General features: G+C 56.9%; 1 protein-coding gene and 1 long non-coding RNA gene across 4 annotated transcripts; both read right to left on the bottom strand.

Annotated features, from left to right (window-relative positions):
- Positions 1 to 213: 213 nt before the first annotated feature.
- Positions 214 to 3,799, bottom strand: LOC138681019 (uncharacterized). The gene is made up of 2 exons (XR_011321874.1): positions 2,857 to 3,799; positions 214 to 2,809 (listed from the first exon to the last, which is right to left on the bottom strand). It is a non-coding gene; the product is annotated as an uncharacterized lncRNA (long non-coding RNA).
- Positions 3,800 to 3,976: 177 nt separating this feature from the next.
- SRF (serum response factor) lies at positions 3,977 to 25,170 on the bottom strand. Of its 3 annotated transcripts, none has more exons than XM_069768215.1 (7): positions 24,587 to 25,170; positions 19,955 to 20,221; positions 5,806 to 6,034; positions 5,618 to 5,734; positions 5,061 to 5,243; positions 4,897 to 4,973; positions 3,977 to 4,814 (listed from the first exon to the last, which is right to left on the bottom strand). In XM_069768215.1, the coding sequence occupies exons 1-7, from the start codon at positions 25,025 to 25,027 to the stop codon at positions 4,719 to 4,721; spliced, it is 1,410 nt and encodes a 469-aa protein (XP_069624316.1). In that variant the 5' UTR covers positions 25,028 to 25,170; the 3' UTR covers positions 3,977 to 4,718. The 3 variants fall into 3 exon arrangements, with proteins under 3 accessions (XP_069624316.1, XP_069624315.1, XP_069624317.1); XM_069768214.1 differs by having other exon boundaries at positions 5,618 to 5,737; positions 24,587 to 25,169; XM_069768216.1 differs by lacking the exon at positions 24,587 to 25,170 and adding an exon at positions 21,874 to 21,919 and having other exon boundaries at positions 5,618 to 5,737.
- Positions 25,171 to 25,900: the final 730 nt, after the last annotated feature.

Genomic DNA, 25,900 nt, shown 5'->3' on the forward strand with positions numbered 1-25,900 from the left:
TTGAAAAAAAAAGTTTGATGGCCTTTTCCCTTAGTTGGTCTTTTTCCTCATCTCTCACTATCCTCAGCTTCTTTACTCCTTGTGAATCACTGCTCTGTGCAAGTATGAATCTGGATATCTCAATATAGCACAACCTGTAAATGAGTACACCCCTGGTGTCAGGGCGGTCTTGGCCCAGGCATTGGCGGCACAGAGCTGACGAGAGACAAGAAATGTGCACAAAATGATACATTTATTTATGGAAAGTTTTTTTTGTTTTTGTTTATTTTCTATAAAAGGATTTTTCTTATTCCTCCTATGTACAATCTTGTGTTTTACTCCACAAACTTCTCCCAGAAAAATAAACCGCACACAAGCACAACAAAAAGAGAAACTCAAGAGTAATAACCGAGAAGCCGGAGAAGTGAAGACACAATGTTGCGCTCCCCACAAGGGACCTGCAGCAGCAAAAATACCACTACCCTCCTCCCTGCCCTGATCCTCTGAAGATGCCGGGTGTACGCCCGACAACCATGGGTACCTACAATCCCAATAACCTCCTGTGACCCTGGGTCCCAGAGCCGAGCCCCGCAGCCAGAGCCGAGCCCAGCAGCCAGAGCCGAGCCCAGCAGCCAGAGCCGAGCCCCGCAGCCAGAGCCGAGCCCCGCAGCCAGAGCCGAGCCCAGCAGCCAGAGCCGAGCCCAGCAGCCAGAGCCGAACCCCACAGCCGGTCTACTTAGCAAGGGCTGGGCCCCATCCCAATGTCAGACACATTCCTAATGATTGTTCAGGGACATGTAGGACGCCTCCGCTCTGCCCTTTACTTGAAACGCACCTGGGCTCAGGCTGACCCTTGTAATGTAGAGACCCATGCGGGCAGCAACCACAAGGAGATAAAGGGAGAAATTGGTGGAGCTCCCATTCAGCTTCACCCGGAGACCTGCCATGATCGCAAGGGGCAATTGCCATGTGAGAAAGCCAGAAGCCAAAAAGGAAAACATCTTTGCTATTCTGTAACCGCATGCACTGGTTATGGCCTCCCTAGACCGTGGCACGTGGGCTCCTCTCTAGGCTATGATCCCAGGGGTCCGTTCCAGGCTGATTCTGGTAATGACCTGAGTTTTAACATTTTCATAACCAAAAATCATCCAAAACAGGAGTAAAGACACTAAACTCTGCAGTTCACCCACCAATGACCACAGCGCTGCAGTAGCCACCATTGAGGCTGCATGCAAAACCTAAGTGCACTTATCAGGCGCCCAAGCATCACGTCCACTGCCACGTTCCCTGCTTTCACCCGATGGACCGGGATTAATGGAACTTGGTACTTAGGCTAGTGCTTACACTATGCTTACTCCATGTCCTGCCCTCAGCATGGCCGAGGACCCAACGCTGCTGAGCACCTTCGTGTGGCCGAGGACCCGACGCTGCCAAGAGCCTCCGTGTGGCCGAGGACCCGACAATGCAGAGTCTCCGTGTGGCCAAGGACCAAACGCTGCCGAGAGCCTCCGTGTAGCCGAGGACCAGACGCTGCCAAGAGCCTCCGTGTGGCCGAGGGACCAGACGCTGCCAAGAGCCTCCGTGGGGCCGAGGACCCGACGCTGCCGAGAGCCGCCATGTGGCCGAGGACCCGACGCTGCAGAGAGCCTCCGTGAAGCCGAGGACCCGACGCTGCAGTGAGCCTCCGTGTGGCCGAGGACCCGACGATGCAGAGAGCCGCCGTGTGGCCGAGGACCCGACGATGCAGAGAGCCGCCGTGTGGCCGAGGACCCGACGATGCAGTCTCCGTGTGGCCGAGGACCCGACGCGGCCGAGAGCCTTCGTGGGGCCGAGGACCAGACGCTGCCGTGAGCCTCCGTGTGGCCGAGGACCCGACGATGCAGACAGCCGCCGTGTGGCCGAGGACCCGACGATGCAGTCTCCGTGTGGCCGAGGACCCGATGCTGCCGAGAGCCTCCGTGTGGCCAAGAGCCTCCATCCCATCCCTTCTATGCTGGTGTTCCAAGTCTCTGATATTCTCATCAAATTTGGCAGAAGTGGGGACCTGCTGGAGCCCACAGTGTGGCCCACCCACACCAGAGCCAGGTTTACTAGTGCTCGCTCTACCTTAAGATCAACTGCTATCACCTCAAATGAGGTGAAAAACATTGAGAAAGTGATCGCTGGACCCTAAACGGAAATGCAGAATAATCAGGAGCACATGGAATAATGAGACACTTCAGTCGCCACTGAGGATCTTTGAAGACCCCCGCCCCGGACTCTCAGATCCAATCTCCGAGTCAGATCACGACTGCAATTTGCGGAGGAGGCAGAAAACCTTTAGGGTATGTGCACACGCCAGGATTTCTTGCAGAAATTTTCCTGAAAAAAACGGACATTTCTGCCAGAAATCCGCATGCGTTTTTTGTGTTTTTTCCCAAATGCATAGAATAGCGGGAAAAATGCAGAAAATCCGCAAAATTAATGAACATGCTGCTTTTTTTTTTTTAAACCGCGATGCGTTTTTTTTCGAGGAAAAAACGCATCATGTGCACAAAACATGCAGAATGCATTCTAAATGATAGGATGCATAATGTATGCGTTTTTAATGAGTTTTTATAGCGTTTTTACCGCGAAAAAAACCTGAACGTGTGCACATAGCCTCATACTTCCCCCTCAGCACTAGACGTATGCAGGGCCCATGTCAGACGCACCGACACTGCTACGTGCAGCAGGACTGGGCGGCCACAATCATACAGATCTACAGCACATCAACACCGGCTGGAGAAGCAGGGGCCCCGCACCACACAACCCACTACAGGGCAGGGGCCCCGCGCCACACAGCCCACACCTCACAACCCACTACAGGGCAGGGGCCCCGCACCACACAGCCCACACCTCACAACCCACTACAGGGCAGGGGCCCCGCACCACACCTGTTTAATACCACCAAGACTTCTCGCGAGGGAAATCTGCTGCAGATGAAATAAAACCAGCAGAACCATGAACACGGCGGCTCCGAGCCGACACCTCAAGGAGGTCACAGTTGGACGACGGCACCATCTGCACGTGTAGAAGCCCCGGCCTCCCGGCAGCTCCAGCGCCCGAGATGGAAGGGCGACCAGGGCCCACATGGACAGGCTGCTGGAAAGAGCGGAGAACCCCACCTGGCAGTGCCCAGAATTACAGTACACGTGATCAGAAAGGCTAAGAAATACTGATGGGTGCTAGAACGCAACTCCTGCAGTGCCACAACCTCAGAGAAGTAAGGGTTAACCCGCTCCAGCACCGCTCGGCTGGCACCAGGGGAGGCTGCTACTCTGGGAAGGGTTAAATGATCACCGATCACACGTTTTATATATTTTTTTTCTTTTGATATAAAAGCAGATACAAATTATCCCACGAACGCCAGCCAGAGACATCACCAGCCAGCACCCAAGTCCCCTGCCCTCCGCACACAGGCCGGACCCCGAACCGCCCCCGACATGTCCCTTGCCCTCCGCTCGCAGGCCGGACCTCGAACCGCCCCCTGCCCTCCGCACGCAGGCCGGACCCCGAACCGCCCCCGACATATCCCCTGCCCTCCGCACGGAGGCCGGACCCCGAACCGCCCCCCACGTCCCCTGCCCTCCGCACGGAGGCTGGACCTCGAACCGCACCCCATACAGGCCGGACCCCGAACAGCCCCCGAGCGCAGGCCCCCCAACATGTCCCCTGCCCTCCGCACACAGGCCGGACCCCGAACCGCCCCGACATGTCCCCTGCCCTCCGCACACAGGCCGGACCCCGAACCGCCCCCCACATGTCCCCTGCCCTCCGCACACAGGCCGGACCCCGACCCGCCCCCCACATGTCCCCTGCCCTCCGCACACAGGCCGGACCCCGGACCGCCCCATACATGGCCCCTGCCCTCCGCACACAGGCCGGACCGCCCCCGAGCGCAGACCCCCCTCCCACATGTCCCCTGCCCTCCGCACACAGGCCAGACCCCGAACCGCTCCCGAGTGCAGGCCCCCCCACATGTCCCCTGCCCTCCGCACGCAGGCCGGACCCCGAACCGCCCCCGAGCGCAGGCTCCCCACATGTTTCCTGCCCTCCGCACACAGGCTGGACCCCCCCGCAAAAAAAGGCCCTGAGCATAGGCCCCACATGTCCCCTGCCCTCCACACGCAGACACATGGACACCCCTGCCCACACATCCTTTACCCTCCGCAGAGGCCGGACCCCACACTGCGCTCTTTAGCCTCTGAGCGCAGGCCAGACGCCATAAAATACTGAGGATTTAGGAAAATAAAACAATGTGTCTTCATTCCCTTGATTAAATTCTTTGTCTTTGGCCGGTGTGAGACGGACCCCCGCCCCTGTATAACAGCATCAGAGTGAGCCTGTCCTCCCATCACATTAAGTGCAAATCTCGCTCAACCAAGGGGCCACAACATGGGCCCCAGATCTGAGGAGGAACACACTGCACCCCGGTCCAGAACACAAAAGTCGTCCGTGGGGGAAAAAAACAATATCAAACAACAAGTGAAAGGCATCAATAATAAATAAGTGGTGCAGCAGTCTCCTGTGCAGCAGTCTCCTGTGCAGCAGTCTGTCGGGCAACAGTCTCCTGTGCAGCAGTCTGTCGGGCAGCAGTCCCCTGTGCAGCAGTCTGTCGGGCAGCAGTCTCCTGTGCAGCAGTCTGTCGGGCAGCAGTCCCCTGTGCAGCAGTCTGTCGGGCAGCAGTCTCCTGTGCAGCAGTCTGTCGGCAGCGGCCGTCACTCGTTCTTGCTGTTGTGCGACGTCTCCAGATTCACCACTTGGAGCTCGGTCAGGTTACTGCTGCTGCCGGACTGCTGCCCAATCAACGCCATCTGGTGGACAAAACAAAAACTACAGGTCAGACGCAGCACTCAGCAAGCGGCTCTAGGGGGCAGCACAAGGCAGCAGACCAACCTGATGAAGCGACACGGCAGAGACGGGAATCTGGACAGTGCCGGACGGCGCTGTGAGGAAAACCTGCTGTACGCCACCTATGGAGAAAGGAGAGTCAGGGGCACGCATGCACAACAAGACCCAGCAGAGCGGGTAACACCCATCACACGGTCAGTCCACCTTACCCTGGTCCTGCGAGTGGGACACCTGCATCGGGGGGCCCGAGGAGAAGGCATTGAGCACTGCCAGGCTCCCATCTGCCAATCCCTGAGTGGGAGCATACATGACGGCGTGCGGGCTGGGGTACATCATGTGGCCGCCGACAGTGGTGGGCACGGAGGAGGTCATGATAGCAGCAGGGAGGGTCACTGACGGAGGAGACACGGCGTGAGATCAGAGGCCATGGTGTCGCCCACAGACCACCAAATGCCCATAGACCACCACCCACCCACTGACGACCACCCGCCCACCATCCACAGTCCACTCATCCAGACCACCACCCGCCCAACATCCACAGACCACTCATCCAGACCACCACCCGCCCACCATCCAGACCACCCGCCCACCATACAGACCACTGCCTGCCTACCATCCAGACTGCCACTCGTCCACAGATCACCACCCGCCCACTGACAACACGCCCACCACCCACAGACCACTACTCGTCCACAGACCACCACCCACCATCCACAGAACACACATCCACTGCCCCCCACCATACAGACCACGACCCGCTGTTCACCTGTCCCACTGGATGACGTCTGCACCAGGTCAGAGCCGCTGTCGCTGGACGGGGACGCCTGGGTGGCGGGGTGCACCTGGATGGCCTGCACCGGCACCTGCTGGGCGACGGCGCCCCCTGCTGTAGAGGAGAGTTCATCACCTGATGTCCCCGATTACAGGGTTAGGGGGTGAGGGCAGAAGACTTACCAGACATCAGTGTGAAGCCGGTGGGGAGCTGCATGAGACCCCCAGAGCTCATGGCCCCACCCTCCGTCTTCAGGATTGTCCCGTTGGCGCTGGTGACAGGTGCCAGGTAGTTGGTGATGGGGAAGGAGTGGCCGCTGGTGACCTGCATGGAGGTGGAGGTGGTGGGGGCCGTCTGGATGCTGGAAGTGCCGGGAAGGTTGGACACGGTGAACGCCGGCTTCAGAGAGTCCTGGGGGAGAGAAGCAGGATTATAAACACTGTCCTGTGCAGGGGAGGCGAGCTGTGCCATCTATTACTGTGCAGGGGAGGCGAGCTGTGCCATCTATTACTGTGCAGGGGAGGCGAGCTGTGCCATCTATTACTGTGCAGGGGAGGCGGGCTGTGCCATCTATTACTGTTCATTAGAGGTGAGCTGTGCTGTCTATTACTGTGCAGTAGAGGTGAGCTGTGTCATCTATTATTGTGCAGAGGAGGCGGGCTGTGCCATCTATTATTGTGCAGGAGACGCGCTGTGCCATCTATTACTGTGCAGTAGAGGTGAGCTGTGTCATCTATAACTGTGCAGTAGAGGTGAGCCGTTTCATCTATTACTGTGCAGAGGAGGCGGGCTGTGCCATCTATTATTGTGCAGGAGACGAGCAGTGCCATCTATAACTTCAGAGAGAAGGCGCTCTGTGACATCTAATACTGTGCAGAGGAGGTGAACCATGTCATATATATCTGCAGAGAGGAGTTGAGCTGTGACATCTAACATTGTGCAGAGTGGTGAGCTGTGCTATTACTGTGCAGAGGAGCTGAGCTGTGCCATCTATTATTGTGCAGAGGAGGTGAGCTGTGCCATCTATTACTGTGCAGAGGTCACTGTGAAGGGGTGAGCTGTCATCTGTTGCCCAGAAGTCACTGTGCAGGGAGGGGATGAGCTTTGACATCTATTGTGCAGAGGTCACTGAGTAGGGGGGTGGGGGGGCTGTGAAATGTATTATGGCGCACACACCATGTGTGTACACCATATGATCTTTTTGAGGACGGTCCTTTCCTACTGTGCCCCCGATTCGTTCATCCTTTGGGATCGTGTGTAGTCATTAACAATTGAAGTTACGTGACAGGCCCATCTTCTGGAGGGTAGATTACTTTTCCATGGTCTATCTGGATCCCTCGACCTCGCTACTGGCACATCCTCGCTCTCCTTATGCCTCATTGTGAAGTATTTGTGGAATGAGATCCGCTCCGACTGCTTGTACGACGTAACAAATCAAACAACGTCCAAACAAACTAAATGGCACAGCAAGCACTAAACAACAAGTAGCCAAACTATTGTAAAAAGTTCACCCAAACGCTCCCCCTGCCCCTGTGACTTTTGCACTATAATGTATGTCCTTCTGGGGGGCGTGAAGCAGCTCAGGGTGAAACGCGCGTCGGGTAAGGGGGAACGTCCGGGCTACCAACCCTCACTACCTCTGTGGTCCTCGAGTCAACGTATTGTAACCTTTCATTGTTTAAAGGGACACTGTCACCTGAATTTGGAGGGAACAATCTTCAGCCATGGAGGCGGGGTTTTTGGGTGTTTGATTCACCCTTTCCTTACCCGCTGGCTGCATGCTGGCTGCAATATTGGATTGAAGTTCATTCTCTGTCCTCCGTAGTACATGCCTGCACAAGGCAATCTTGCACAGCGCAGGCGTGTATTATGGAGGACAGAGAATGAACTTCAATCCAATATTGCAGCCAGCATGCAGCCAGCGGGTAAGGAAAGGGTGGATCAAACACCTGAAAACCCCGCCTCCATGGCTGAAGATTGTTCCCTCCAAATTCAGGTGACAGTGTCCCTTTAAGCTGCACCATATTTACGCTGTTGGCGGGGGTCAGTTTGGCCTCTCTTTGTATCTATAAAAGGGATGCTAGAGGCACTCTGTTACTTTATTTACCCTTTTTATGTTGTTCTCTGGGCCACACTTGTTTCACGCCTTATTTCACAGTGCCCTTGTCCCGACACAACTTTTTTTCACTATTTATTATTTTGATACCTGTACGTACTATTCTTATTTAGGACATCCACGCCATTTAGGGCTTATTATGTATGTTCTTCACGTAGTTTTTATTATTTTATTGGTTGCATAGTGCTAGCGTTCCCCCTCCTAGGTATTTTGTGTATGACTGATCTGTGTCTTAAGATTTTATATTTTTTATGCAATATTCAATAAAATATTACGTTTTATCCAGGGCTGTGGAGTCGGTAGGTTAAATCTCCGACTCCAAATCCTAAATTCCCATGACTCAGACTCCCTCCTACATGGTTCATGTTTAAGATAAATTGATAAATTTACTGTAGTAAAATGGTAACATCAGGCTTTTAATCATTATGACATAATAATAAAACCATTTAGATAGAACATAAAAATATTTATTGCACAACAACTTTAGAGCAAAAAAACCTTTCATATTTACAATTTATTATACACTCTGCAGTGCCAAGGACAAAAACGTACTGAATAACATTTGTGCATTCTATGAGTTTGTTCTGAGAAATAGTATCGCCTCCATCAGATCCTCCTCCATAGATGACCTGACATCTGACCTAATTATTTTAAGGCTGGAGAACGACCTCTCTGCACTAACTTGGGTTGGTGACAAAGCAGTGACCACATGGGCGACATCTCTAACAATTTCAGGGTATAAAAGGAATTGCCTCGTGCAGTCAGTTTTGATGAACGATTGAACTCTTCTACTTCTTTGAGAGCAAGTGAAAAATGTTGCTGAAATATGGTCACTGTTTTCTATGGGAGTGGAATCTTTTACCTGCAGTAACGCTTTGCCTGCTCCATGTCGTCCAAATACTTGTCGAAATCAAACTCCTCATATGATGAAGATGAAGGAACGACAGCAGCAGCGCTGGCAGGACCCGAGTCCTCTTGCTCTTGGCCGTCCTGTAGCCACTCATCCTAACTGCTACCTCAAGCTGAGCTTCTTTTCCTTTAGTAAGCTGTTGATCATCCTGCAATATACAATGACTCGGGTCCACATAAACAGCCGCCAGAAGAATTTTATTTTCTGATAGCAGTGTCTCCGTTTCATTGAAGCAGCAATGCCACCTGCCATTAAACCTCTTATTTGGGACAGGGAAAACAACAAGTTCTTCCACTAAAAATGTCAGGAGTTAAATCCTCAGCTTCTAACTTTTTAGTCACTGTAAATGGGTGATGAAGCAATTCCTTCACTTCAGCCACCTGTGTCCATTCTCCTTCATGTAGTGTTACCTGAGGGTTGGCCATATCTACTAGGAAGGGTTTCAGCTCAAGCAATCGCTCAATCATTAAATAGGCGCTGCCCCACCGAGTGGCTTGATCAACAATTGCCCCTTTTCCAGCACGTCTCTTCAAGATGGAATCAATTTTAGGGGTTCTGGCAGCAATAGCCAATTTCCTCACTCTGCTAATCAGAGTTCCAGCATCTCCTTCTTGCAGACTCTCTTATTGCCAGCTGCAGCGTGTGCACAACACAGCGCATGTGATGAATAGGAAAGAGGTGTGAAGCAGCTTCAACAAGATCATCTAATTGTAAAGAATCATTTTGTTGTTCTTCTGTAATAATATCTGTTTATTCCTCCGTTATGGGAACAGGACTGTGGCCTTCAATCTCCAACATACTTCATGTGAAATGTTCTTCTAGCTGCTGTTCACCTTCATTATTCTCGTTCATCAGTTTAATTGTACTTGTCATGTTTGAAGCATTATCAGTTACAATAGCAAGAACCTGTTCTTTTTTTAGTTCATAATCATGCAGAACTTTTTCCACTAAGGTCTGGAGAAACTGGCTGCTGTGATGAGCTTTAGTATCTGTTACTGGCAGTGTCTTAGTAACAATTTTTTGTTGTTGTCACAAACATATCGAACGTTGATAGCAAAATAGTTCACTCTGTGACATGTGCAGGCATCCATTTTAAGAAACACAAAGCGTCTTGAGAGTCTAAGATCTTCCTTTTGGTTAAGGGCTTCTTCAATCACTGATTTTCTACTGCTTTCTCTCTCCAGAAAAGCACCAAGTTTGTGGGCCATTTCTCCATTAAGAGCTGTAAAATATTGTCGTGCAAATAATGATAATGGTACACAGTCCTTCACAACAAGCTCAATGAGCTGTCTTTTAAACACATCTTCTGTCATTGTTACAGTAACTTTGTCACTTACAAAATATCTTGTAACTGACGTTTGAGACGCTCTTTCTTCCTCCTTTGCCTGGCGGAAAGTGCTGTCTCTGGTTTCTTGGTGCTGCTGTGATCTTTTTTAATCACAGCTTTGTAAACTTCTGGGTGGCAGTGTTGTAAATGTCTTCTTAGATTGGAAGCTCTTGAAGGAGCATTTTTATCACTGCCTGACTATGCACGGATTTTGGCATCATAGCATTTGTTTTCATCTAGGTCACTTATACACTAACACACAAAATGTTTATTATCTTGAGTCACTGTGAAATGCTAAAATACAGAGGACTTCATAAGATGCTTCTTAGACATTTTGTAATTATGTAAATTCGCTCTCAAAATAATTTTGTCCTGTAAAAAAATATATAAAGTATATTGTAATTCTTGCAATAGGGAATCATGCACTGTATAATTTGGGATATAAATAAAACAATCTTTGCATAAATCAATAGGACAGATGAGAAGTATAAAGTTTGTAAAATATGTTAGATAGCTTTTATGCTGAACTTTCAATGTCAGGCTTGTCTCGGTACAGCTCCCTAAATCCTTCACATCACATTTCTTCACAGTCTATGAAGAGGGGAGGAGGGAGGGAGCATGTTCGTGCTGAATTATATTGCAGAACACACAAATATATATGTTCTCATCAATCCTGTTACTGTATTTCTGAATTTGAGATGTTAGACAACAGTTTTTCCCCTTATATTCTATGTATAGTGTATACAAGTCATCAGGACAGCTAATTTCTCCAAACATGAGCCAAGAGGAAAAAACAAACTAAAACATCCAGAATACAGAGACAACATAAATGGGACTATTGATTTATGCACAGTTTATTGAAAGTTTAGATATGCTTTAAGAAGTACTTACCTTAATTCTGCTTTACTGTTCACTACAGAAGTTCTGAGATGAATGCAGGCATTCCTTCCCTGTGTGTCTATATTTTCCCCTTATCGGTAGAGGAGGAGCCTCACTACTTATCATGAACATAAACTGCAGCACAGATTCATCTCAGCTAAAAGTCTAGACCTTAGGCCGGGATCACACAGCGAGATACGGCCGAGTCTCGCAGATTAAAACCCAGCTCTGGCACCGGCACTCTAGAGATCAGGAATAGGAGAGCCATTTATAGGACATTTTGTAGCTTTACCAAATTCTTATGAAAAAAATATTCCCCACAAACTGCATTGAACTACTGTACCCAATTTATCATATATTTTAGGAGATGGAGCCGGTCCATTTTATACTGACTCAGACTAACTCCACCAAAAAGGGCTCAATCTTTGACTCCACTGACGTGGTTTTATCTATGGATCTCTTTCTTGGGCCAATTTTTTTTTACAAACGTTTGTCTACTTGTTGCTTTACGACGTGCTGGTCCATGGGGTGCATGATCCAGCCCTGGTCAGTCGGTAATCGCCCTCCGTCGATATACAATCTGTATAGGACTCCAACGCCTCTCTGGATTGTTTCTATTACCATGTATCCTCCCAAATGGTTTACTAACAATATGGTAGATATTCTGCCTATGCACAACATCCCGGATTTGGGCCACAATTCCTTTGGGTTGTCTCTGGGTCTCACAATAAGTTGGTAACTGCTCACACTCATGGACTTCTTCTCATTCATCACCATTAACCCTAGATGCTACTAGAACCTCCCCCCTATCCATTCAGGCCAGAATCACACAAGCGGATCACATCGGACTGTCGGCTCCGCTGCGATCGTGGTCCATGCTCGGATTGTGAGGCATCAGATAATCGCAGCGCAGCTGCGGAGGAGACCAAAGGTTGTATTTCTCCATCTCCGTTGCCGTCGTCCGAGGGAATCACACTGCAGTTGGGTGACGGAGTGCACTGCGAGGTTTAGGGGCCCACAGATTTACATGGAGCCTGCAATCTGAATTACAGATTCACAAGCAGAATTACAGATCGCAGCATAATCGGCATGAGAAAATAATGGCGGACGTGAGCGGCCCCAGAGGTAACATTCAGCCGAGTGCAATATTATCGGATTGTACTAGTCCGCTTACATTGTAAGTGATCGAGCCCTCGCCCCGACGTCATGTGCCGTACACCATTTACAACACGATCTGGTGCCCAATATACCCACAGCAGCTATAATGGCGTCTCCAATTATAATAATTATTGGATCACTTCCCCCTTTCCATCTACAGTGTCAATCTCGCCTCCAGCCACCATGTAGTCATCGTTGTGCTCACCTATACCATCTATAATATCGCCTCCAGCCACCATGGCGCGGGGTCTCTCCCGTACTCCCCAATGATCCCCCCTCGGCACCTGATACGCGCGGGGTCTCTCCCGTACTCCCCAATGATCCCCCCTCGGCACCTGATGCGCGCGGGGTCTCTCCCGTACTCCCCAATGATCCCCCTCGGCACCTTATACGCGCGGGGTCTCTCCCGTACTCCCCAATGATCCCCCTCGGCACCTTATACGCGCGGGGTCTCTCCAGTACTCCCCAATGATCCCCCTCGGCACCTTATACGCGCGGGGTCTCTCCCGTACTCCCCAATGATCCCCCTCGGCACCTTATACGTGCGGGGTCTCTCCCGTACTCCCCAATGATCCCCCCTCGGCACCTGATACGCGCGGGGTCTCTCCCGTACTCCCCAATGATCCCCCTCGACACCTTATACGCACGGGGTCTCTCCCGGACTCCCCAATGATCCCCCTCGGCACCTTATACGCGCGGGGTCTCTCCCGGACTCCCCAATAATCCCCCTCGGCACCTTATACGCATGGGGTCTTTCCCGCACTCCCCAATGATCCCACTTGGCACCTTATACGCACGGGGTCTTTCCCGTACTCCCCAATGATCCCCCTCGGCACGTTATACGCACGGGGTCTTTCCCGTACTCCCCAACGATACACCTCGGCACCTTATACGCGTGGGGTCTCTCCCGTCCGTACTCCCCAACTATCCCCCTCGGCATCTTATACGTGCGGGGTCTCTCCCGTACTCCCCAACGATCCCCCTCGGCACCTTATACGCACGGGGTCTCTCCCCAATGATCCCCCTCAGCACCTTATACGCGCGGGGTCTCTCCCGTACTCCCCAACGATCCCCCTCGGCACCTTATACGCACGGGGTCTTTCCCGCACTCCCCAATGAACCCCCTCAGAACCTTTCTGGGTGCCAGTAGGTATTGATCGGTCTTTATGCCATGGTATGGACTACGCCAACTCTCCACCTCTTGATCTGTGTGGTACATCGCCACCTCTTCTTCACACGCTCTAGGCGGATATCGCACCTCGCGCCCCTGTGATGAGAGGCCGGGCACACTGTACCAGGAGAATAATCGGTGATGTATGAACGCGGCCGCTGTGCTGCCATTCACAAGACCTGTTTCCCATTACGGCTGGCTCTAATCATTGGCGCATCGTTACATTATTACGGTGTGTTTGGCATTGGCTTTAGATGTTGATGTTTCTCAATAAACTTTTTGTACGTTACTCACATTGGGGCTCGGTCAGGTCTATCTCTAGACTTTTTGCCGTCTGGTTTTCTACAAGATGCAGCACCCCATTACTGACACTTGACTAATGGGGCGCCTGCTTCTTTATATACGGGAAGGGGTGAGCTGCCAGGAGGAGGGGATGAGACAAGAGCACTGGGAGGGAGAGTGCCGACAGTGCAGGGGTACGCCTAGGCTTTATCATCATCGGTACTGAACATTTTGATCAAGAATACTCCACAGTCAGGACAAACCCTTTAAAAAAACAAATAAATGAACGACATTGAAAAGCTGGAGCAAGTTCAGAGAAGAGCGACCAGGATGGTGAGCGGACTGCAAAGTATGTCCTACGAGGAACGGGATCTGGGAAGGTTTAGCTTGTAATAAAGAAGGCCAAGAGGAGGCTTAATAGCCGTCTACAAATATCTGAGGGTCTGTCACAGTGTAGAGGGATTATCATTTGCACATGGAAACACGAGAAGCAATGGAACGAAACTGAAAGGGAGAAGACAGATTAGATATTAGAAAAAAACTTTTTGACAGTTCGGGTGATCAATGAGTGGAACAGGCGGCCACGAGTGGTGGTGAGTTCTCCTTCAATGGAAGTCTTCAAAGGCTGGACAGACACCTGTCTGAGCTGATAATTTAGTGACTCCTGCATTGAGCCGGGGGTTGGACTCTATGACCCTGGAGGTCCCTTCCAACTCTAACAAACGAAAAAGAAGTGCCCCAAAGTGCACAGCCCCCCCAACACACACGTGTATGGCTACAAACCCAGTAAGAGCCAGGGAAGGACCCCACAATGATGGGTGTAATGGCAGGAGAGGACCACTACCAGCTCTCACCTGAAAAAAGCCAGAAGGAGCGGCGAGAGGACTGTACAGGACCCCGGGCAGCGAGGCTGGAGCCCCCCAGGGAATACAAGCAGCGTGTGGAGGAGAACACCCATCAGGAACACAGCAGGTTTTGACTATTGCTGCCCCAACCTCTCGGAGGAGCAGACATTTTGGTTTTGGGCACTTCCAGCAGCTGGAGGTGTGGGGCCTTTGTTTGATTAGTGCCCAGGAAGCCCACCACAGCCCACCCTCACCAGTCACATGATCCAACAAGGTCACACGTCTCACAAACTAAAAATAGAGGAGCAAAGCAGCAGCAGGAATACGGGGGACACACGTCGTCCGGGCAAGGGGGGCACATACTGCTAGGTCTGCTGGGCACTGGGGGAGGGGCATCCCTGCAGGCTCCTCCCACAATCTGGGTACACACATTCATACCCTTCCTGTCAAGAGGATGATACCAGAGAACAGTCGCACCATTCTCCAGTGTTGTAATAGGGAATACACACAGCGCCCCCCGCAGCAATAACAGCATCTGGGGGGGGTAAAGTCAGGGCATCAGCAGGCACCACCTGACTCCCCACACCAGCATACGAACCCCCCGCAGCCCTGCCATTGCCCCCAGGCTCAGCGGTGGCAGCGTGGTGCTCAGAATGGGCAGTGGATGTGGGGGGGTGTGGTACATAGGATGGGCAATGGATTCGATGCGGGGGGAGTGCGGTGGTCAGTGAATGTGGGGGGAGTGCGGTGGTCAGTGTATGCGGGGGGAGTGCGGTGGTCAGTGTATGCGGGGGGAGTGCGGTGGTCAGTGTATGTGGGGGGTGTATATGGAGTTCGGGGTGCGCAGTGGATGCGGGGGGTGTATAAGGTGCTCGGGGTGCGCAGTGGATGGGGGGGTGTATATGGTGCTCGGGGTGCGCAGTGGATGTGATGCAGGTGGGGGTGCTCCTCGGGGTGCGCAGTGGATGCGGGGGGTGTATATGGTACTCGGGGTGCGCAGTGGATGCGGGGGGGTGTATATGGTGCTTGGGGTGCGCAGTGGATGGGGGGGTGTATATGGAGTTCGGGGTGCGCAGTGGATGCGGGGGGGTGTATATGGTGCTCGGGGTGCGCAGTGGATGCGGGGGGGTGTATATGGAGTTCGGGGTGCGCAGTGGATGTGATGCAGGTGGGGGTGCTTCTCGGGGTGTGCAGTGGATGCGGGGGGTGTATATGGAATTCGGGGTGTGCAGTGGATGCGGGGGGGGGGGGGTGTATTAAGTGCTCGGGGTGCGCAGTGGATGCGGGGGGTGTATTAAGTGCTCGGGGTGCGCAGTGGATGTGATGCAGGTGGGGGTGCTCCTCGGGGTGTGCAGTGGATGCGGGGGGGGGGGTGTATATGGAGTTCGGGGTGCGCAGTGGATGTGGGGGGTGTATATGGAGATCGGGGTGCGCAGTGGATGCGGGGGGGGTGTATATGGAGATCGGGGTGCGCAGTGGATGTGATGCAGGGGGTGTGCGGTGCTTGGGGTGCGCAATGGATGGGGGGTGTATATGGAGTTCGGGGTGCGCAGTGGATGCGGGGGGGTGTATATGGTGCTCGGGGTGCGCAGTGGATGCGGGGGGTATATGGTGCTCGGGGTGCGCAGTGGATGCGGGGGGGGGGGGGTGTATAAGGTGCTCGGGGTGTGCAGTGGATGTGATGCAGGTGGGGGTGCTCCTCGGGGTGCGCAGTGGATGCGGGGGGTGTATATGGTGCTCGGGGTGCGCAGTGGATGCGGGGGGTATATGGTGCTCGGGGTGCGCAGTGGATGCGGGGGGGGGGGTGTATATGGTGCTCGGGGTGTGCAGTGGATGTGATGCAGGGGTGCGCAGTGGATGGGGGGGTATATGGTGCTCGGGGTGCGCAGTGGATGTGATGCAGGTGGGGGTGCTCCTCGGGGTGCGCAGTGGATGCGGGGGGTGTATATGGTGCTCGGGGTGCGCAGTGGATGCGGGGGGGGGGGGTGTATATGGTGCTCGGGGTGCGCAGTGGATGCGGGGGGTGTATTAAGTGCTCGGCGTGCGCAGTGGATGTGATGCAGGTGGGGGTGCTCCTCGGGGTGTGCAGTGGATGCGGGGGGGTGTATATGGAGATCGGGGTGCGCAGTGGATGCGGGGGGGTGTATATGGTGCTCGGGGTGCGCAGTGGATGCGGGGGGTGTATATGGAATTCGGGGTGCGCAGTGGATGCGGGGGGGTGTATTAAGTGCTCGGTGTGCGCAGTGGATGTGATGCAGGTGGGGGTGCTCCTCGGGGTGTGCAGTGGATGCGGGGGGGGGGGTGTATATGGAGATCGGGGTGCGCAGTGGATGCGGGGGGGTGTATATGGAGATCGGGGTGCGCAGTGGATGCAGGGGGTGTATATGGAGTTCGGGGTGCGCAGTGGATGTGATGCAGGTGGGGGTGCTCCTCGGGGTGCGCAGTGGATGCGGGGGGGTGTATATGGAATTCGGGGTGCGCAGTGGATGCGGGGGGGTGTATTAAGTGCTCGGGGTGCGCAGTGGATGTGATGCAGGTGGGGGTGCTCCTCGGGGTGTGCAGTGGATGCGGGGGGGTGTATATGGAGTTCGGAGTGCGCAGTGGATGCGGGGGGGTGTATATGGAGATCGGGGTGCGCAGTGGATGCGGGGGGGTGTATATGGAGATCGGGGTGCGCAGTGGATGCGGGGGGGTGTATATGGAGATCGGGGTGCGCAGTGGATGCGGGGGCGTGTATATGGAGTTCGGGGTGCGCAGTGGATGTGGGGGGTGTATATGGAGATTGGGGTGCGCAGTGGATGTGGGGGGTGTATATGGAGATCGGGGTGCGCAGTGGATGTGGGGGGTGTATATGGAGATCGGGGTGCACAGTGGATGTGGGGGGTGTATATGGAATTCGGGGTGCGCAGTGGATGCGGGGGGGTGTATATGGAGATCGGGGTGCGCAGTGGATGCGGGGGGGGTGTATATGGAGTTCGGGGTGCGCAGTGGATGTGATGCAGGTGGGGGTGCTCCTCGGGGTGCGCAGTGGATGCGGGGGGGGGGGTGTATATGGAATTCGGGGTGCGCAGTGGATGCGGGGGGGTGTATTAAGTGCTCGGGGTGCGCAGTGGATGTGATGCAGGTGGGGGTGCTCCTCGGGGTGTGCAGTGGATGCGGGGGGGGGGGGGGTGTATATGGAGATCGGGGTGCGCAGTGGATGCGGGGGGTGTATATGGAATTCGGGGTGCGCAGTGGATGCGGGGGGTGTATATGGAATTCGGGGTGCGCAGTGGATGCGGGGGGTGTATAAAGTGCTCGGGGTGCGCAGTGGATGTGAGGCAGGTGGGGGTGCTCCTCGGGGTGCGCAGTGGATGCGGGGGGGGGTGTATATGGAATTCGGGGTGCGCAGTGGATGCAGGGGGGTGTATATGGAATTCGGGGTGCGCAGTGGATGCGGGGGGGTGTATATGGAATTCGGGGTGCGCAGTGGATGCGGGGGGGGTGTATATGGAATTCGGGGTGCGCAGTGGATGCGGGGGGTGTATATGGAATTCGGGGTGCGCAGTGGATGCGGGGGGTGTATAAAGTGCTCGGGGTGCGCAGTGGATGTGAGGCAGGTGGGGGTGCTCCTCGGGGTGGGCAGTGGATGCGGGGGGGGGGTGTATATGGAATTCGGGGTGCGCAGTGGATGCGGGGGGGGGGTGTATATGGAATTCGGGGTGCGCAGTGGTGTATATGGAATTCGGGGTGCGCAGTGGATGCGGGGGGTGTATAAAGTGCTCGGGGTGCGCAGTGGATGTGAGGCAGGTGGGGGTGCTCCTCGGGGTGGGCAGCAGTGCGTGTTTGCGGACAGCCTGCAGACCCTCCCCCTCCCATACAGAGACAGCTGCGTCTTATAAGGAATGCGGGGGTCCTGCCAGCAGCGCTCGGCCGCTCCTTATAAGGCCACGAGGAAGAATCACAATTTTATCAATGAGAAGTGAGAGAGACGGAGCGCAGCTGTGCCCGACAGGACGGGGAGGACCACCTGTCCCTTGTCTGTCCCTGCACCATTCTTCACCAGTCACATGGAGGGGGAGGGGAGGCCGCTGACCACCGGACGGCCCTCATTACTCACAACTTCCTGGGCAGACCCCACTAAACCTTGTCTACATTATGGCTAAGCACATGCCTGTCCTCTCTGTTATCAGCCGGCCTGGAGGAAGCTACAGGGTCATCTCAGGTCACCACTGAATACCTATTTCTTAAGACCCCCAGTGATAATGCACATCCCACCACCTGGAACCACAGAGTGCTGCCCCCCCACCCGCAGGTCACATGATCAGACCCTGCCCCGCAGCGAGGGGCTATTATTGCACGGACACTGCCCAGTGGGCGAATCAGATGATCGGGACGTCAGCTCCTGCAGCCGGCACACGGAGGCCAGACCCATGACAGAAGAGTCTGCACCAGTCACCTGTGAGGTCAGGGGACCCTGAGGAACGCAAGATGGACCTCGAGAAGAGTCGCTGCCAAGACGACAGACCAGGTGCCGCAGGAGATCCCGAGGGCGAGCTGGGCCCGACCCTAAACCGGAGGACAAACGAGCCCAATTTACACAGTAGCAATTATGCTAGGGGCCGAGAGAGCAGCGGCCAAACCGGGGGCCGAGGGAGCAGCGGCCAAACCAGGGGCCAATTACAGAACCAAGATAGCGGCAGCCAAAGCGGGGGCTGAGGGAGCAGCGGCCAAAGCGGGGGCCAATTACAGGACCGAGAGAGCAGCAGCCAAACCGGGGGCCGAGGGAGCAGCAGCCTAAGCAGGGGCCGAGGGAGCAGAGAACAAACCAAGGACCAATAACAGGACTAAGGGAGCAGCGGCCAAACCGAGGGCCGAGAGAGCAGCGGCCAAACCGAGGGCCGAGAGAGCAGCGGCCAAACCGAGGGCCGAGAGAGCAGCGGCCAAACCGAGGGCCGAGAGAGCAGCAGCCAAAGCAGGGGCCGAGGGAGCAGAGGACAAACCAAGGACCAATTACAGGACTAAGGGAGCAGCAGCCAAATCGGGGACCGAGGGAGCAGCAGCCAAAGCAGGGGCCGAGGGAGCAGAGAACAAACCAAGGACCAATTACAGGACTAAGGGAGCAGCGGCCAAACCGAGGGCCGAGAGAGCTGCGGCCAAACCGAGGGCCGAGAGAGCTGCGGCCAAACCGAGGGCCGAGAGAGCTGCGGCCAAACCGAGGGCCGAGAGAGCTGCGGCCAAACCGAGGGCCGAGAGAGCTGCGGCCAAACCGAGGGCCGAGAGAGCTGCGGCCAAACCGAGGGCCGAGAGAGCTGCGGCCAAACCGAGGGCCGAGAGAGCTGCGGCCAAAGCAGGGACCAATTACAGGACTGAGGGAGCAGCAGCCAAACCGGGGGCCCAACGACACAACCGAGGGAGCAGCAGCCAAACCGGGGGCCCAACGACACAACCGAGGGAGCGGCAGCCAAACCGGGGGCCGAGGGAGCAGCGCGAATCAGAAGTCAAAGCAGTAACAAGGCCAGACTGCAGCAAGTCACATGGCAGCGGCCCGCCGACAGGTCTCGCCACACAGCGGGGGCACAACATTCTCCCCCTCCAAATAATGGGTGGCATGCAGGGATACCGCCTCCATCAGGCTGACTGATGCGTCACGTGAGCACTTACCTTAGTTTCTCCACTGCTGTCGGATTCAGACACCTGGTAGGTGAGGTCGGTCTCCTCGAACCCTGTGGCGCTCATCCGTTGGTCAGTGGAGGGGTCCGAGCGAGGGGGGGAGTCCGGAGAGTTCAGACAAGTCTGTATTAATGCTTTCCCCGTCTCGCTGGTTATCATTGGCTGGAGCTTTCTTGTAGCAAAGGTGTAGACGTGTCCGGTCTCACTGGCCACCAGCAGCAGGACCTGCGTCCCAGTCAGTGTGGACAACTCATACGCCTGCAGGGAGAAGGAATGGGTTAATGAAGGACCATAAACCAAGCTGCCTGGGAGAAGACTGAAATGCCCCCTCTACCCACACCAAAAACTGCAGACCCCCAGGGCCATTTGCTCCAAGAAGTACTGACCAGGAGTGGAGAACAAATAATGACCCATCTCAGCACCTGCAGTCAGGCTGACCAGCTCAGGACATGGGGTCCCAGCTCCTCCACCCAGCTGTTCTCACCTTACAGCTGCATCTGTCTCATCTCAGGGGTCTCCTCTCCCCCAGGAGACCAGCCACCGAAAACACAGTAATTAAAGGGACAAGAAACTTCAGTGTGAAGGTTATAAATGGTCAGCAGATTTATGGGTGCAAGGACAGACCACCCACACAGGACAGCGGCCCACTACAGGGATCCCCCGTCCGGGACAGCCGCTCACTACCCTGCAGGGATTGCTTACTGCACGCTAGCTCATCACTAATCTGCATAATTACTCGAGACCAAACGGGCAACTTAGAAAACCGTCACCTAGAGGACAGGCCTAGAATGGAGGTCACTAGTCAGGGCCTCTCCAAAAGGTTCGCTTGGAGGACAGGTCACTCCTCATTTGGTTGGACGGAGGGGTCCAGGCTCCATACACCAGGAAGACCCTTGTAGTCGGAATAGTGATGTCTCGGCCACAGAGAGGCCGTCCCTGCGCTCAGCCCAACGACTCACACTCGGACGTCAGTCACGGTTCCGATGGTGTACAGGAGTCTGTGGATTAAGTCCGCGCTGCCACAACGACCCGGATTCAAATAGAATAAAAAACTCTGGTGGTTTATTCAACGCGTTTCAAGGTCTATCCGACCCCTTCATCAGGAAAATACCACAAAGACAACTTGCTGGAATTAATCCACGAACTATCCGTTACGTCGTCTCTGAGAAGCATGTGCGTATCGGGATCAGCAGCAGCCAGTACGCACAGCAGCAGCCAGTACGCACAGCAGCAGCCAGTACGCACAGCAGCAGCCAGTACGCACAGCAGCAGCCAGTACGCACAGCAGCAGCCAGTACGCACATGCTTCTGGTTCATGCCATCAGCTCCCTGCTAAAAAAAAACCGCAGGTAATCTGAAGAGAAGATCCTATAAGCGCCTTATCTCTCCCTAATTTACTAACGGTTCCAACAGCAGGAGACATTCTTGTGGACCGAACCGGTACGCTGCTTCATTGTATTCACTTTCTGAAGCCACAACGTGTCACATGACCAAAAGTGTCTGGAGTCCTAGCTGTGCCAGCAAGACCCTGCGCCCAAAAGACAGAGCTGGATGGGGTCATGCCCCCCAAAACCCAAAGCCAAGCAGATACACCATCTCCCCAAATCCAAAGCTGCTGCCCTGTGGGCACAAAGTGGACGTCTCCCCAACCTCCCCTCACCTTCTTCCTCTTGCTGAACGTCGTGTACCTCCGCCGCCCCCTCCCGGACCCCCGATCACCCCTAAGAGCCTCCGCCGCCCCCCGGTCACCCCTCGGACCCTCTGCTGCCCCCTCCTGAACCCCCGGTCACCCTTAAGACCCTCCGCCGCTCCCCCGGTCGCCCCTCGGACCCTCCGCTGCCCTCTCCCGAACCCCCGGTCGCCCCTCCGCCGCGCCCTCCCGGACCCCCGGTCACCCCTCGGACCCTCACCTTCTTCATGATGCCCGTCTTCCTCTTGCTGAACATCGTGTACCTCCGCCGCCCCCCCCAGTCACCCCTCGGACCCTCCGCCGTCCCCTCCCGGACCCCCCTCACCTTCATGATGCCCATCTTCCTCTTGCTGAACGTCGTGTACGTCCGCCTCCCCCCAGTCACCCCTCGGACTCTCCGCCGCCCCCTCACCTTCTTCATGATGCCCATCTTCCTCTTGCTGAACGTCGTGTACCTCCGCCGCCCCCCCAGTCACCCCTCGGACCCTCCGCCGCCCCCTCACCTTCATGATGCCTGTCTTCCTCTTGCTGAACGTCGTGTACCTCCGCCGCCCCCCCAGTCACCCCTCGGACTCTCCGCCGCCCCCTCACCTTCATGATGCCTGTCTTCCTCTTGTTGAACGTCGTGTACCTCCGCCGCCCCCCCCGGTCACCCCTCGGACCCTCCGCCGCCCTCTCCCGGACCCCCGGTCACCCCTCGGACCCTCCGCCGCCCCCTCCCCTTCTTCATGATGCCCATCTTCCTCTTGCTGAACGTCATGTACCTCCGCCTCCCCCCCAGTCACCCCTCGGACTCTCCGCCGCCCCCTCACCTTCTTCATGATGCCCATCTTCCTCTTGCTGAACGTCGTGTACCTCCGCCTCCCCCCCAGTCACCCCTCGGACCCTCCGCCGCCCCCTCCCGGACCCCCGGTCACCCCTCACCTTCATGATGCCCATCTTCCTCTTGCTGAACGTCGTGTACCTCCGCCTCCCCCCCAGTCACCCCTCGGACTCTCCGCCGCCCCCTCACCTTCTTCATGATGCCCATCTTCCTCTTGCTGAACGTCGTGTACCTCCGCCGCCCCCCCAGTCACCCCTCAGACTCCCCGCCGCCCCCTCCCGGACCCCCGGTCGCCCCTCGGACCCTCCGCCGCCCCCTCCCGGACCCCCGGTCACCCCTCGGACCCCCGGTCACCTTCTTCATGATGCCCGTCTTCCAATTGCTGAACGTCGTGTACCTCCGCCGCCCCCCCCGGTCACCCCTCGGACCCTCCGCCGCCCCCTCCCGGACCCCCCTCACCTTCTTCATGATGCCCGTCTTCCTCTTGCTGAACGTCGTGTACCTCCGCCGCCCCCTCCCGGACCCCCAGTCGCCTCTCGGACCCCCGGTCACCCCTCACCTTCTTCATGATGCCCGTCTTCCTCTTGCTGAACGTCGTGTACCTCCGCCGCCCTCTCCCGGACCCCCGGTCACCCCTCGGACCCCCGGTCACCCCTCACCTTCTTCATGATGCCCGTCTTCCTCTTGCTGAACGTCGTGTACCTCCGCCGCCCCCCCGGTCACCCCTCGGACCCTCCGCCGCCTCCTCCCGGACCCCCGGTCGCCCCTCGGACCCTCCGCCGCCCCCTCCCGGACCCCCGGTCGCCCCTCGGACCCCCGGTCACCCCTCACCTTCTTCATGATGCCCGTCTTCCTCTTGCTGAACGTCGTGTACCTCCGCCGCCCTCTCCCGGACCCCCGGTCACCCCTCGGACCCTCCGCCGCCTCCTCCCGGACCCCCGGTCGCCCCTCGGACCCTCCGCCGCCCCCTCCCGGACCCCCGGTCGCCCCTCGGACCCCCGGTCACCCCTCACCTTCTTCATGATGCCCGTCTTCCTCTTGCTGAACGTCGTGTACCTCCGCCGCCCTCTCCCGGACCCCCGGTCACCCCTCGGACCCTCCGCCGCCCCCTCCCGGACCCCCGGTCGCCTCTCGGACCCTCCGCCGCCCCCTCCCGGACCCCCGGTCACCCCTCGGACCCTCCGCCGCCCCCTCCCGGACCCCCGGTCGCCCCTCACCTTCTTCATGATGCCCGTCCTCCTCTTGCTGAACGTCGTGTACCTCCGCCGCCCCCCCGGTCACCCCTCGGACCCTCCGCCGCCTCCTCCCGGACCCCCGGTCGCCCCTCGGACCCTCCGCCGCCCCCTCCCGGACCCCCGGTCGCCCCTCGGACCCCCGGTCACCCCTCACCTTCTTCATGATGCCCGTCTTCCTCTTGCTGAACGTCGTGTACCTCCGCCGCCCTCTCCCGGACCCCCGGTCACCCCTCGGACCCTCCGCCGCCTCCTCCCGGACCCCCGGTCGCCCCTCGGACCCTCCGCCGCCCCCTCCCGGACCCCCGGTCGCCCCTCGGACCCCCGGTCACCCCTCACCTTCTTCATGATGCCCGTCTTCCTCTTGCTGAACGTCGTGTACCTCCGCCGCCCCCCCGGTCACCCCTCGGACCCTCCGCCGCCTCCTCCCGGACCCCCGGTCGCCCCTCGGACCCTCCGCCGCCCCCTCCCGGACCCCCGGTCGCCCCTCGGACCCCCGGTCACCCCTCACCTTCTTCATGATGCCCGTCTTCCTCTTGCTGAACGTCGTGTACCTCCGCCGCCCTCTCCCGGACCCCCGGTCACCCCTCGGACCCTCCGCCGCCTCCTCCCGGACCCCCGGTCGCCCCTCGGACCCTCCGCCGCCCCCTCCCGGACCCCCGGTCACCCCTCACCTTCTTCATGATGCCCGTCTTCCTCTTGCTGAACGTCGTGTACCTCCGCCGCCCTCTCCCGGACCCCCGGTCACCCCTCGGACCCTCCGCCGCCCCCTCCCGGACCCCCGGTCGCCTCTCGGACCCTCCGCCGCCCCCTCCCGGACCCCCGGTCACCCCTCGGACCCTCCGCCGCCCCCTCCCGGACCCCCGGTCGCCCCTCACCTTCTTCATGATGCCCGTCTTCCTCTTGCTGAACGTCGTGTACCTCCGCAGCTTGTTATCGATGAACTCCATCTTGATCTTGACGCGGCCCCGCGTCTTCTTGCCCGGTTTGGCCCCGGACACTCCTCCGCTGGCCCCCGGGTACCCTCCAGCCGCTGCCCCGGGGCCCCCCGGCTCCGGGACCCCCAGCTCCAGCTCCGTCAGTCCGCGCTTCATGCCCCGGGACACGGCCGGAGCCTCGTCGTCCTCCCCGGAGTCGGAGGTGGCCTCACTGCCGCTGTACACGGCGCCGCCCGAGGCCACCTCATAGCGCGGAGCCCCCTGCGGCCTCCCCCGGCCCGGAGAGCCTCCGTTCCCGGCCCTGCGCGGCAGAGCCATCCCGGGGTTTCGGCCTAGAGTGGAGCCGTTCCCCGGGGAGGCCCCGGCCTGGCTGGGCAGCATGTCCCGCTCACCGACAGCAGCGGCCGGTGCCTGCGCCCATCAATGCCAGGAGTGCGCCTCCGCCGTCCCGGGCTCTGCAGCTCCCGGCTTCCCCGCGAAACCGCGCCGCGACCAATCACAGGCGGCGCCGCACACTGGCTGCAGATCCCTGCGCCGCGCACGGGACTATTTCCCCTTGCAATAAAGCAGCGGCCGCGGCGCACGAATTCCAAGCCGAATAACAGAACTATTTTCAGCCATATAAAGCGAATCAATGTTTCCTTTTATGGAAAAGCATTTCCTTATATGGTGAGTCACCGCGCGGCACGCTGATTGGCTGGAGAACGGACACAGCAGGCTATTGATTGGATGACGGACCGATGGGGGCGGGCACATAGATGTCAGGCATGACGTCAGAGAGCAGCGGACGACGAATGTTACAGGGGTCCGTCCGACCCGAGGAGGGAAACGTCACAGGGGTCCGATCCGAGGGGAAAAATGTTACAGGGGTCCAACCCGAGGGGAAAAATGTTACAGGGGTCCGACCCGAGGAGGGAAACGTCACAGGGGTCCGATCCGAGGGGAAAAATGTTACAGGGGTCCAACCCGAGGAGAAAAATGTTACAGGGGTCCGATCCGAGGGGAAAAACGTCACAGGGGTCCGACCCGAGGAGGAAAAATGTCACAGGGGTCGGATCCGAGGGGAAAAATGTCACAGGGGTCCAACCCGAGGGGAAAAATGTCACAGGGGTCCGATCCGAGGGGAAAAACGTCACAGGGGTCGGATCCGAGGGGAAAAACGTCACAGGGGTCCAACCCGAGGGGAAAAATGTCACAGGGGTCCGATCCGAGGGGAAAAACGTCACAGGGGTCCTATCCGAGGGGAAAAATGTC

This window comes from Ranitomeya imitator, chromosome 5 (assembly GCF_032444005.1).
Source record: "Ranitomeya imitator isolate aRanImi1 chromosome 5, aRanImi1.pri, whole genome shotgun sequence".
In the NCBI taxonomy this organism is placed as follows: domain Eukaryota; kingdom Metazoa; phylum Chordata; class Amphibia; order Anura; family Dendrobatidae; genus Ranitomeya; species Ranitomeya imitator.

Bases quoted from the DNA above. Each gene is read 5' to 3' on its own strand.
- SRF (XM_069768214.1), bottom strand. From the start codon at position 25,027: ATGCTGCCCAGCCAGGCCGGGGCCTCCCCGGGGAACGGCTCCACTCTA. The intron at 6,035-19,954 runs GTAAGTGCTCAC...TCTCTCCCCCAG, and splicing joins ACAGCAGTGGAGAAACTAAG to GACTCTCTGAAGCCGGCGTT. The intron at 5,738-5,805 runs GTAAGTCTTCTG...TCTCCTCTACAG, and splicing joins CGGCTTCACACTGATGTCTG to CAGGGGGCGCCGTCGCCCAG.